At 30.9% G+C, this 14,550-nt stretch overlaps 1 protein-coding gene across 3 annotated transcripts in view; it reads right to left on the bottom strand.

The window, feature by feature from the left end:
- The window catches only part of LOC105668737 (uncharacterized), a 105,395-nt gene that overhangs the window by 45,528 nt on the left and 45,317 nt on the right, over positions 1–14,550 (bottom strand). For all 3 annotated transcript variants that reach the window (XM_012361265.2, XM_067350996.1, XM_012361264.2), the window contains 2 exons: positions 9,405–9,964; positions 8,697–8,769 (listed from right to left, as the gene is read on the bottom strand). In XM_012361265.2, the coding sequence (XP_012216688.1) occupies positions 8,697–8,769; positions 9,405–9,719 (388 nt within the window). In that variant the 5' untranslated portion in view covers positions 9,720–9,964. The remainder of the gene's footprint in view (positions 1–8,696; positions 8,770–9,404; positions 9,965–14,550) is intronic.

Below are 14,550 nucleotides of genomic sequence, written 5' to 3'. Positions count from 1 at the left end.
TCTAGCAATAAACATTTCCGAAATTTAAAATGTTCAAAATACAAATCGTTAAAAATAGACCCACATAAAAATTGATTTAAAAAATTTCCAGATTTCAAAAAATTAGACAATAAAAAAAGATTAAAGCACTCAAAGATATGCAAAAGTTAAAAAAGTAAATAAATGAAAAAATAATGAATAGTTAACAGGTTCAAAGAGAGTCAAATATGATCAAACTATTATTTTGACTTATAGTTTTTCGACCGCACGATCTGTGTTTTATCAATTTGACAAATAGTTTATTTTATCCCGATTACTTTATAAAATAGTTACGCGGCGAAAAAATTGCTTATATGCGTGAGATCTCATATAATAATCAATTTTACGATAATAGTATACTTAACACGAACAATATATCCAAGAATACTTGAGTACAATTTCCGAGTATGTATTTCTAGATAAATCGATCGATTCCGCAAAAATTGAACACGCAATGTTGTAAAAACGACGCGCTGCGGTGAAAAACTTATTATCAACAATACACACGGTGGAATGACAAATATTTCAGATCGAACAGATCGCTTTTACAAATTTCTACTTTGACACTTTAAGAATCTATGAGACATTAAAAATGCTATTTGTAGAAAGTTGAACAAGAAATTATTCTGCTTCAGAGAAGAGATATAATCGGATGCGTTATCACTGTATGACGTAAGGGATATTCGAAATGCTTCTTCGAATTTTTCCTTTATAAGAGGATTACGATCGAAGCAGAGCCGCGTAGAAGACGAAAGCATCGTCACATCGGCGCAATGCCTAACGTCAGACGGAGATGGAAGATCGAACTTCGCCGGTGTGTGCATTGTATGTATGTTTCACCGGCAAGTCGTAACTTTCGCATCAGTGACACAACGGCAATAACTAAGATCAGGACAAAGGGTGGTTTCATCGTGAAAGAAGGAGAGATGAGTCAAACCGACACGAAAACGCGACTCGAGTCACTAACGCGAAGGATTCGTCCAACCAGGCTTCTGGCGTTCGCATCGTAAATTCGACGAAGAGACAGCGGGGAAAGAAAGTTGCGATCGTAATCCACGCGAGATCGGTATGTCAAATCGTATCTTATACATGCGCGCGCGTCACCGCTCTTATATCATACATATTTACTTTTGAATCTCTGAAAAACACTCAAGCACAAAAGCGAACTTAAAAGTATGCAGCAATTGACTAATAAAACTCACAATCGATAGAATAGAGTATAAACTGAATTCCTGGGATAATGCAGTTTAAAAACGGAAAATTTTATCATAAAGAATCAAAAATATTTGCAGAGTGAAAAAAGATAGAGAGTCAATTCGTTAAACGGGTTCAGTGAATTGAATTAAATATATAAACGTCTAAATGCATTGCTACTAAAAGCTATTACTTATAAACGCTATACTTTTACAAGTATTTTGTACAGATAACACAAGATTATATTAATTTAAAAAATACGATTATACGATAAATTTACAGACCACTGTATTATTTAATTCTCAAATTAAATTTTTTACGAGTAAAGCAAAAAGCATTTAAAATCTGCTCGGCTTTTGTCATATGTACCGTCATCATCATTTTGATGAAATTTGTGAAACGTGTCTGAAATGCATGCTAATTGTAAGTAATGTGACGGAAACGTGCCTTACACGACAGTGTCAAGATTTTGCAGGTACCTAATTGTCTCTCTGAAATATTACGTTTATTGATTTATTCATACATAATTAGATTTTCATCGTTTAAGAGTAATGGGATAAACATTGGGTGTATAATTTTTAATAAATTATTTTATAAACAATAGCTTTCAGTAAAAAATCTTACTAATATATTTTGTATATACGAGTCTGCTTACTAAAATCAAATCAAATGTAGTGTTTTAATAGGAATAAGAGGTTCTTATTTTTTTTAAGTATTTTGTGACAGTGCTATTGTTATTTGTTTCTAAATAGATAATATCAAACGTATCTCACAATGTAATCACTCTTATACATTATCGATTATTGCAAAAATCACGGTAAATTAATTACATTAAAACATTGTACAAAAATCGCTATAACACAATATAATTCGTTTACACAGCGTTGATGTTTTAATCACGAATTATATGCTCCTTCACTGTACACCAAGCGTTCACTTTTGCGTGGGAGTAGCTATTATCCACCTCAAACTAATCGCAAACATATTGCCTGTTAATAGTGTTTGTACGATAAAACCATAAACCAACTACCTTGTGTACGTCTTGCGCGTAGGAATAGCTATAAATATTTTAATAGAAATAAAGATAAACAATTTATCTTGGCATCAAAAACAAAATTAATATTGATATAAGAAATTATGTACATTATTTATAGAAATTTATACTTTAAATAAAAATAAAAAAAGTATTTGTTTCGATAAAAATCATATCCAAAACTATTAATAAAAGCAAAATATATAAATATAAAAGATTGATAAAATAATAAAGCTAATAATATAAAACTTAAAGTTTATAAAAATTCTAGACATTTGCACATTTAAAACTTTTTATTTATCCCTTTAAAATCTTTATTCTATGACTAATTGTCGATAATTAATCATGTATGCATATTACGTATGACACAGTTTTATTTTGAACTCATATATCTATCTAGTTTGTTCTCGCGAAGATTTCAAAGCTATTACTACCTGTCAGGAATAAGAGGCAACATACTATATACTATAACCGATGTATTGATCCCATAAATTTGTCGGTCATTGATACAAAACTCGCGATACGCAACGATTGTTCGTTCGCAGGTCACTATCGATCACTAACAAATATTTTTAAACTTAATGTACAGTAACAATAAAATTACATTTCCATAAGAATGTATACCAGCTTCCAATGTAATGGTTTGTTTAAAATAATATTGTATACAGATATTTGAAAGCAAATCGTTCAATGTGTTATTAATGAAATACTGTACAAATATATTACAGTGCACACACAAGAATCCCAATAGTAAAATATATATTGTATATATATTTTAAATATTAGATATATATTTTTCGATATTGCAACATTAAGACTACAGTCCAAGAATACAAGAATACAAATGCCACCAAGTGGCACGTGCATCCTTGGACATAACTCCTGTTCCAAGAGCGTTTCATGTAATAAGCCCATTTTTCTCGACTCGTTCAAAGGATCCGCAAGAATGATCGTCGAATTTTGTCAATAATCGACCTAAACGAAATGTCATTGCGCGCTGACCGACCGAGAAAAAAGATCGAGATCTTCACGAGATTTACGAGTAGGATTTTCGGTGAGGTCGGCACCGGCTGAAAGAGAGCCACGCGGTCGTAAAAGTCGCAAGATGATCGCTATGAGAATACGAGAGTTCTCCCCGTCTCTTTTCGGTGTAACTGCAAACCGTTTTCCTCCGATTAACTTTTCGAGAACGATGATGGATTCCTCCGCTCGTACGCGTAATACACGTAGTTAAAAATTCGAGGTTTAAATTTCTCTTCTCCCAAAGCATCCTATGAATTTCATATACGCTAGCCCAAAAACACGAAGTAATATAAAAGAACATAAAACTGTATATCTACTTTCGAAATGATTCCATATTCAAGCAGTCTTCGAAGAAATAATAAAAAATTAAGATAATTTATTGCGCGCCCAAATTATATGTAGCACTAAGAATTATTTCGTAGAAAAGTCTACGTAATAGACTAATTATAAAGCCGCGCGACTATCGAGACGAGGAAAGTGATAAAAAAGGAGCAGTAAATCCGGCTTGCTTATCGCGGTTGCTATCTGTGTGTGTGTGTGTGTGTGTCGTGCACGTTATCCCCCCGGTAAATTAATATTTCTTTGACCTACCCAGAAATCGCGCGCGATAGAAATTAATCTTTACAACTAATCAAACACCTGCAGTTACTGCTGGCAGTTACTACAGCATACTTTTGCTTGAAAGAGTAGTTTGGACTAGACTGAACATAAAATTCTCGTCTCCTGACTTGTCCCAATCACCCAAGTCTTTGCGTATGCACGACGTTTATAATTGTCCAAAAAAAAAAAAAACATTATCGCGGCAGCATATTAATCGCACTGAATATAAATTACATCTAAATAAGACGCTAACTTTTGCGAATGTATTAGTGATAAATATGTAGACTCGTACACAAGATTTATCTAATTTCTCGAAACTAATTGTTAATGTTTAGACAAATATAAAGATGTTTTTGAGCATCATTGTTCAAACACTGACAATACCTTTTTTTAAATATTATATCGATAAACATATTAAATATTGTTTTAATAGGCAATCCTACAGTTTTGTAAAAAATACTGAGGAATGGTAGCTGCATGCAAGCAACACAATTAAGAAAACTATCGACTACAATCATCGTCATTCTGTGCTCATCAAAGTGCTCATTAAAGATACAACTATCGCGAAGCAACTTGTGCGATTTCACGGACGACATAGCCACGTAGAAGTAATGATGAGTGATCCGTTATTAAAACTCCGTACTCAATGCCTTGAAATGCAAGCTCGTAAAGGCACTTTACAACCCTATATACTCGCCATAATCACCCCTCCACGATGTCACGTCTGCGAGTACCGACTTTTCATATCATCAGGTGCCACGCCACTTTTCCATTACCACCACGTCATACGAGGATGTGCCCGTGTTAATCTTGACCCGATGATTAACCCTGCGCGCACGCACACGTTGTAAATCACTTAACGTGCGTTTATGATCAGTCTCGATAGTAGACTCTACGATCTCAAATGCAAAATTCATTTTTTTAGTTTTCTTTTTAAGATTTAATTTAGAAACGATACAAGTTAAATCTGTATTCATAACAGTAGTCAGGAGAATTTTACGCAAACAAAGATACAATGAAGAAAAGAGTTACGAGCATACTGATTACGCGAATGGCGTCTTATCTTCTGACCGCGTGTCTTCGTGTCCTCGTTAAAAATTACAATCCCGTTGTGACATTATCTCAGTGGAAAATTGTGGACGCAGGTGAGTGTATATAAGTATCGTCTCTCCGAGAAAGAAGAACGGAGTCGTGCTGTCAATTCAAGTCTAGTGGTTAATCCCGCGTATAGATTTTCGCTTCCTTCAGTCCATTTAATGTTCGTGAACAAACTATTTCATTCAAAAACGAGCAAAATAACGATAACTTTTAAAAACGAACTGGATCGTAAAAGCAAGAGCGAGCTCCTAGGTTTCGGCTTTGGTTATAAGTTCGTATTATATTAGCCGGGTTCACATGGCCAGTCGGCCAATGGGGACGCTCGTAAAACCAGAGTTAACATTCGGTCGGGTTGTCAAGTAAAAGAGTGGCTTGAGTTTCGTTGGGATCACTGTGAACGACGTTATAAGTACGCTCTTTCGCTTATACACACCGTGTCTCGAGGCTTGTATGTTCGAATTAGAGGCGGCGATGACAAACACGATGTGACGCGTGGATTTTTTGGATAGTTTATTAAGGGTAACTATTTCATATCAGTTAACTCATATTAGTTAACTTTAACCAACGATTCAAATTTGTCGAAAATATTACCAACATAAATAAAATATCATCATTAAAGAAGAAAAAAGTTAAAAATTTTCTTCTCCTTCGATAGTGATATTTCATTCTTCATATTAGCAATTCTGTCGACAAGTTTGAAAGTTAAAGTTAACCGACGTTAGAAATAGTCATTCTAAGCGCGGGACGAAGCGATCACGACGCAATTGCTTTTCGCAAAAATTTTTTATACGCGTAATCTTGCTATCTGACTAACAGATATGTTACATTACTTTATGATGTATATCGCTTTATTTATTCACAAACAAAAAAATCTCAACTTGCAAGATTTGATTTCAAAAAGCCGTAAGAGAAAAATAAAGTGAGATAATTGAGTCACCGAATATTAACAGCATAAATTTAGAACTTGGTAAACTTTCATACTTGGACATTATGAAAACTGTTTCTCCGTAAAGGATGGTTCCTCTTTCTTCTTCGTTATATTTTGTATAATGATCACGATATAATGATTTAAAGTATAAAAACGTAAGGATAAGCAATAGCCTCTTTTGCTTGGAATTGCATTGAATGCTAGTCTTTGTTCGGAAACTCCACGACGGAGGAGGTCTCACTATCTCGCCATAATAATTTATTTTATAATTATTTCGCTTTATTGCAACCATAAAGTAGTGGTAGAGACGGAGTGCAGCTGATTACCGCATAAGAGTTCATGAACTTTCGCGATCCATTGTATTTTTGTAGCGGTTGCTTATGGAAGGCAACCGCTGAGTCGTGAATTTCTACTTTTTTCTTAACGTAAAAAAATTCATGAATAAAAAATTCATAAAAAAATTATGGACTATTATTTCTCACAATAAAGTGCTGTAATGATCAAATTCTCGTTATCTGATAAACAGTTAGACGTAAGTATAATTTATATTATTAAATTAAAATGATCAGTTACTTTGCTCACAAACAGTTCCATCACGCTACCAAGTTCTGCCTTGGGATATGATATCAAAAGAAAATACTGATATCTCTCCTATTATCGCAAAAAATAGCGATATCTGCGCTAATAAAAGTTTTTTACACTAGATGTGAATTAACCGTTTATAGCAAGAGAATTAAAACGGTATAGAAAAATGTAGTATAAAAAAATAGTAATTTAAATTAAAGTATATTTGTTGTAACAAAATAATTAAAACTATTAAAATTAAGCACATTTCGCGAATCTTAACTTTCTAATAAGGACTGTTTAAATTTTCTAACACAATTACATCATTGTTTTCAAACCACATAACATTTATCTGGCATTGCAATAATTGTTATATCATTAAACAAGTCTTGCTCATATTTTTTAAACGCACAACACCATTGAATACGCTATTTCTGCATAATACTTAAACGTACGAAAGAGACGACAGAAGGATGAAGAGTGCAACAGGTAGACAATTTCAGTTCTCATTGCATATATACTTACGTATATGCTTATCAACATGCTGATATACTACTAAATAGATAATCAGCATGCATATTAAATAGATACTGCGTACATATGTACATAAACTTAACAAAAAAACTGCTTTTTAAAATGAGAATCTAAGATAACGTATGCGGAAGAAGACAGAAAATCTAAAAAGATATCGGTACTTTTCATCGTATCAGCTTTATAAACGTATCACAAATAAACCGTATCACAAATAAATCGGTTACAAGCGGTTGAAGATTTCACAATATTCGTTTTACACAAAGAACTTAAAAAATTGTTATAAGATTGTTGTAAAGATTGTTGAAAGATTATACTAAATGATTGAAAATAATCATAGATATGAGAAAAATAAACACGCTCGAGAGAAACATAAAACACATGCTTTAGAAAAAAAGTACTCGTCAGAATCATATTGTAAAGTTATAGCTCCTTTGCACAGGAAATTGACTGAGCATTACGTAGACAATCAGATGAGAACAAAATTCATTTCTCATTCAAATTGGCTCATTCAAAACGCAATGAAAGCAGTTGTCTGTAAAATGTTATATCGATCCAACAAATAATCTGGGAACCTAGGCAATGCTTGTCGAGAGACAAGCGTTCGCTACTCTATATGAGAAATAAGTTGTTTATCGTTCGTTCGTCCGATGTCAACGCAACCATTGCAAACCCATGTTCCCCTATCATATTTTTCACTTTATATTATATTATATTGTTTAAGATATTTAAAATCACTAATGTTTACCGGAAAAACATCGAAATAATAGATTTTAGAATTATATGAAAATAGATGTTTAGAAATTTATACAATTTGGAAAGGTCGTATTCCAATGTTGAATATCATGAATTTTATACATAGTTGGCCTACTATAACGATATGAGTGACATAATCTTACAATCGCACTATTGCTCCTGTGTAATGATTACAGTTACCCGGCCGCGCAATCACGTTATAAATGCGAGTCGTCACTTCGCGAGACGCAAAGGTCGCAATACCGGGAAAATAACGCGTTACAGACACTACATATTACTATGTGAAATATTTAAATGCCAGACAAATGATAACTTGCACGTCAAGTTTATATAAGATGTTTATAGGAGAGCGAGAATCCGTGACGATGCAATACGACGAAACAATTTCACAATTACTGTAAAAAATGCTGTCGCTGTGAATAACGGCAACTAATGGTATGATTCGAAAGTAAGCGTAGACAAATCAAGCATTATGATTTAGTTTATAAGATCGCAAATACTAAGTATTCTTGTTTAGTTTAACATTCGTCGCCGTTTCTCAAGTTTTACTTGTATAATTTTAATTCGTGCTACCTATATTAATTGTACAGTAACTATTCCCGCAATATATTCTGAAAATTCTAGCATAAAAATGTAAATCTTACTTTACTTAATTTACTTATAAGTAAAAATCTTACTTATAATTAGGAATAAAACTTATTTCACTTTTTTTTATTATATTATGTATCATTAAGATACGTGCTTGGATATTTGGAACTATGTGTGAGCAGAATTTAAGCAGTTTTTAATACTAAATTAAAACTTGCGATAAGACAAAAAAAAAACACAATTTTACTCAACACACTTATCTTTATGCAATAACCTTTATAAATTTTTATAAAAAAATAAACTAGTTTTTATTTGTCTCATCCAAGTAATACTGAAAGCAAATATAATATGAACATTACTTACATTTCTGCTTCATGATCATATAATTTAACGTTGTATATTTTGTATTGAACTCCAACGGCAAGGGATGTTCCCGCTAAAAAAAAATTAAGAAAAGAATAAATCTTTAGTTATAGCTTGACTGTTCATGACATTCATAAATCACCGGCAGATACACTGGCATGATAGTTCATGACATTTATAAATCGCCAGCAGATACACACGGCGCTTTTATTTAAAATTATGTTTAAATGTCCGCATTATTTCGATACAGCGATAAATTGTTTGGTATTCAGTTTAAAGATGAAGAATATATAATACATTAATAATGTTTGTACAAATCGGCTAAAATGCGCATTGATAAGTTTCTTTATGCATCTGATTGTATATCGATTATGTTAATTATTATCATCGTCGCAATAATTTTAATTGTTAGATGCAAATATACATTTGAATTTTGTAATGTTGAATTCGCGCATTTACGCATTATATAAATATAAATTCTATTAAATCGATTAAAATTTTTTCATAAAAATAAACATCAAAAAATCTATTGAATCTACAAGGTGCTTTCTAAAAATGTTACTTTTGAAGAAGTTTAATGATATCGATAAATGACAATTTTACACACGTATTTAGTTTTTTTCTATGAGTACTGAACGGTTTTTTTATACAGCCGCAACAATTACGAGATTAGAAGTCCGCGATTTGATAAACAGAAAAAAGACTCACCTCATTTGTGTTTGTATTTTTCTCTTTTTTCTTTTTCTCTTCTCTATCTTTATCCTGTTTCTGAGCTCTTGATATTTTAATTTCTGCAGCTGATAGTTCTCGTTTCTTCAACGTCACGAAGCATTTCTCGCATGCGCAATCTCGTTTTAGGCAGAACCTTTTGTGGCCTTTAAGCAAAGCAAATATTCCGTGATTATCGCATAGCTTACACTTCGGATGTCTAGACTGGATCGATTGATCGCCTTTTTTGACCGAAGACGTGTGCAATTCTTTCTTAACTACATTCAATTGCCTTTTCGACTCCTTGTTACTCATGATACTTATAAAATTCTATGCTATCGATGAAGGAAAAGTGTTGATCTTCTGTTTTCTTCTCACAACTCGAAATAGTGACCGTGATTAGATTTCGACATTGATGTCGAGGAAACTGATTCGGACGGGCGATTGATATTGCCCAGAAGCGAAAAAAGAAACGACGATTATATCATCACTCTGCACGTAAAGCGATTGCGGTCGGTAAAACAAATGTTGTTGTCCGGATGTCTTCAGGATTTTATTTACTGAAACACATGATAAAGTTTTGATTAATTAGACGATGAAAATAAATAAAACTTTAAAAATATTAAAACTATAGCAATATGATAAATAGTTGAAAAACTGCAATATATTGGCAAAAGTCAGAATTAAAATTGTAAAATACACCGAGGTAAAAGTAAAACCTATAATATTTACACTAAGCTTTTATATATACTTTTCCTGTTCGCTAATTTTGAAATAACATTAGCTAGAAATAAATCATACTATTACAAAGATATGATAATATAAAAAAATCAACAAATATCGAAATAATAGATGTAAGCTTATAGATATAGCCTGAGCTTATAGATAAATTTATAAACTTAGGAGTTTTTTTCTTTTCGAGTTTAATGCGCAATTTTGTTAAAACGTTCAATATTTAAAAAAAAGTGAACGCTGCAAAACTCACAAAAGTCTAGATTATTTTTATGCAAAATGTTAGCCATACTTTCCAGTTAAGTATAGCTTATACTGCTTCGATGATCAATACGCAATGCATCCTCAAAGCGTACCTCACCTATGTAGATTATTCATGATCGATCAATACAAAGTAACTTTTGCAGCTCGTCCTGTCGCAGTGATTGAAATTGTCATCGGATTGAAAGAAGTAATATATATGCTGCCATATTATAAACGCCATTAGGGGAATAAACAACGCTTATATTTAATATATAACATATGATAATTTTTTCTTAAAAACAAAAAAACAAAAAAGAAGAAAGAAAAAACCTGACAAAAATTAAATTTTTAATCGACTGTATTAATGTGATTATTTGCGTATACGATTTGCATCTATTTTTTAAATTGAATTGTCACAAAGTAAATTGCAAAAAAAAATTAACAACATTTAGTGAAACTCCAATTTAACATTGGATGATGTTGAATAGCTTTTTGCAATGTCATAAGTTTTTAAGTAGCACGATTAAGTAGCACGATTAAGTATAAATATGGAGGTCAACCATATCTCTACTATTATCGCATGCATTTTTATGCATTCTGCAAGCAATGCCAATATCATCGTAAGCAACATAGCATATTTGAATAAAATCATTATATGTTGTCCATCTATAAACTAAAGTAAACAAAATATTGATTCAATAATATTTTTCTATTTTTTAGCGAGATAACAATTTCACAGGACATTTCTCTTTTAATACATGCATTAGTTTTATAAATCAAGAGTTGATAGTTTTAAACGCGGAATAACTGACTGGTGAATAAAAGATCAAAGTGCTTTGAAAATAATTATAATAAATCTGATAAAATTATCCAGTTATCCAATTTGTTACTACGCTACATTGATATCAAAAACAAAATTCACAAAAGGTATATTGCATTTGTTATAAAACAAATACAACAATAAAGTTTCACAAGATCTATTACTAGTCACTACTCGTGTATCTAAGTCAAGATAAGAGATATCCGAGCCTGAAATGGATAATGGATAAACTACATCTACAAAAATTATGATAAATTCTGACATGGCTAAAGCCACTGTGAAGGACACGGGAGTCACGACCTCGCGAAGGTAAAGATACGTTTCTCCGCTGTAGATGGCCATGGCGGGTGAGATGAGGTAAGGTAAAATATACACCATACAACGCATCAAATTCTACCTCATTAAACACTCGTGGCTTGTCTAAGAACGAAGAATCACAAATTATATAGAGAGAAGAACGAATGGTAGATGGCTAGATGCGAATGGTAGATGCATGATGAAATTCATAGATTTTGAATTTTGCGGTGTTTTGAACGATTACCATTTGTCCTTTGTAAATCATGACAAATGTTTAAAAAAAATATTGTTAAAAAAAACAAACGTATTTTAGCGTCAAAACAACACAGTAAAGTGTAAATAAAAAGACATAAATTCCAGTAAAATTTAATAATTGAGATAGAAATAAATTTTACAAATGACTTGTTTATATAAAAGAAATTATAATACGAAAAAAAAAAAAAAGAAAAATTATAAAGACGGCTAATTTAGATAAAGGTAACTTTATATCGCCTACATTAATTAATACGCCTACATAAGAGCGAGAGAAGATATCTGTCGCCGGAAATTGTATGCTAATGTGTTCGTCTGCGAGTACGATCATGGATATTGCAAAATGCATCTGTTTAAGTAAAATCGCAATGCGCGGCCAATTATCATGATTTTTCCACAAGCTCTGAGAAGTGCTTGTTACTTGGAATTCTCAACTATAATTACTGAAATGAAGGAACAATGTGAATCATAAAGCACAACGCCGTGGTTAAATATAAAAAAATCAGACAACCTGAAGCAAACAGAATTAAACTGAGGTTTACTGTATTACAACGTCAACGTAATTGCTATATTGTAAAATTAAGAAAATTTTAATTAAAAAATGTCGATGTTACACACGTAAATGTGTTGGTTCCTAATACATAATAACATAATTGATAAGAAATTTGTAGTCGTTTATAATACAATTAAGTGTATGTAAAAAAAATGTGATGCAATTGTAACCAAATAATATAATAAAAAACATAACTCAATCTTTATCATTATTAATTTTATCATTTGTACTATTGTGAAATTCTTATCTTGTATGTACATTAGAAATATATCTCAATTTGGAAAAAAGATTATAAAACACTAATAGTCAACAATTTATTTACAGTGTAGTGTATATGTGTATTTAGATCACATCCTTGAAGTAGGTGCATCTCAGACTTTCAAGAATAATGTTATCCTTCGACAAATCTCATATTTAAAAATGCGATATCAATGAGTTAGGTAAAAATACACATTATCGTGAAAAAAAGATATCGTATCATTGGTATTAAATGTTTTAAATTCGTAGCAAGTATTAGCACTCTTTATTCAAAAATAGCCTACTGAAATACAGATTATACTGGATAAAGTTACTTTTATTCTGAATATTTCACAATAGAAACATTTCCATTTTATGCTATAAATTATGTTTTTTATTTTTATAATATATACCATAATTATATATTAAAATTATAAAAATTTATTGAAAATACACTATTAAATTCAATGTCTTATTAATTGCATATCTAAACTGGATTTATTTAATTTAAATTAAAGTATTTTAAAAGTATTTTAAATTAAAATGAAGAAAGAGGAGAGAGAGAGAGATTCTTTTTCAAAATTATCGTTTCTACTATCTTTTGAATTAATTTTGGGGATTTTTAGATATTTAGAACAGAAAATACTTCCTATTTATAGGACTATTTAGAGACACAGGATGATTCAACTCTGGTTAGAATATAAATGAATATCGTTAACTTTCTTCGCACTGTGTGTTCATGATATATCCAATTATGTCGTTAAAAATGATTAGAACTGTGCTTGTTAAACTAAAAATAGTCATTGCAGTTACGCATGATATTGAAGGAATTGATAACCGATTAATAATGTACAGAGTCGATAAATGTTCCTTGCGATATAACATTGAACTAATCGGTTGTTATCGCGCCGACATATAAACAAACGTTTCTTTGCAATTCTCTGAATAGATTTTAACGTACTATTTCGCGAGAACATATTCCTTGCACGTAAATAATTTTTATTTAAATACGTAATTTTATTTGTATTTAAATACAAAAACATTTATGGAAATAATTGTAAAATCCAACAATATAAACGTAACAAGATAGTTAACAATAATGCAAATCTTTTACAGCATAAATCACATTGATTATTACTTCCCTCCGCAGTAATAATGGCTGCTGAGGTTAAAATCCAAATATCACTTGCAAAGTCACATAATTCACGATGACTCAGCGAATCGTTTATTCATAAATAAATACATTTCAATCCATTCGAAAAAAATCATTCCAGAATAGAGCTGTATCTTGCCATCGAAAAAGATGTTTCCGAATCTATAATGATAGTAATATAATGAATATACATTCACATAATTAATTACACAATTATTTAATCTTATTTTATAGCTTTTTTTATAAATAAAACAAAGCATCTCTCTCGATATATTTTGTGATATTTATTTATCCTTTTTTGATTAATGTTACTTTTTGACTGTTGCTAAAGATTTGTGACAATCGCGATCAATTTAAAGTTATATATCGCAAAAAAAAACGCACGTTATTGTGAAAAATTATCGGATCAATTAATATCAAATATATATATATATATTGTGAAAAATTATTGGATCAATTAATATCAAATATATATATATTCGATTAATATCAAATATATAGTTATTCGAATGTGTTTGGCAGAAAAAAAAACGCACGTTATTGTGAAAAATTATCGGATCAATTAATATCAAATATATATATATATTTGATATTAATTGATCCGATAATTTTTCACAATAACGTGCGTTTTTTTTTCTGCCAAACACATTCGAATAACATTTCTAATTTTGACAATATATTTATATATTATTTATAGATACTTTATACCTCTCTTTTGATAAGTATTTTGTTTGCGATATATAACTTTAAATTGATCGCGATTGTCACAAATCTTTAGCAACAGTCAAAAAGTAACATTATATATATATATTTCAAATTTAAAAACACAAATAACACAACTATTAAAATATAGATATCG

This window comes from Linepithema humile, chromosome 3 (assembly GCF_040581485.1).
Source record: "Linepithema humile isolate Giens D197 chromosome 3, Lhum_UNIL_v1.0, whole genome shotgun sequence".
Lineage (NCBI taxonomy): Eukaryota > Metazoa > Arthropoda > Insecta > Hymenoptera > Formicidae > Linepithema > Linepithema humile.
This window is presented reverse-complemented; position numbering and strand designations above follow the sequence as displayed.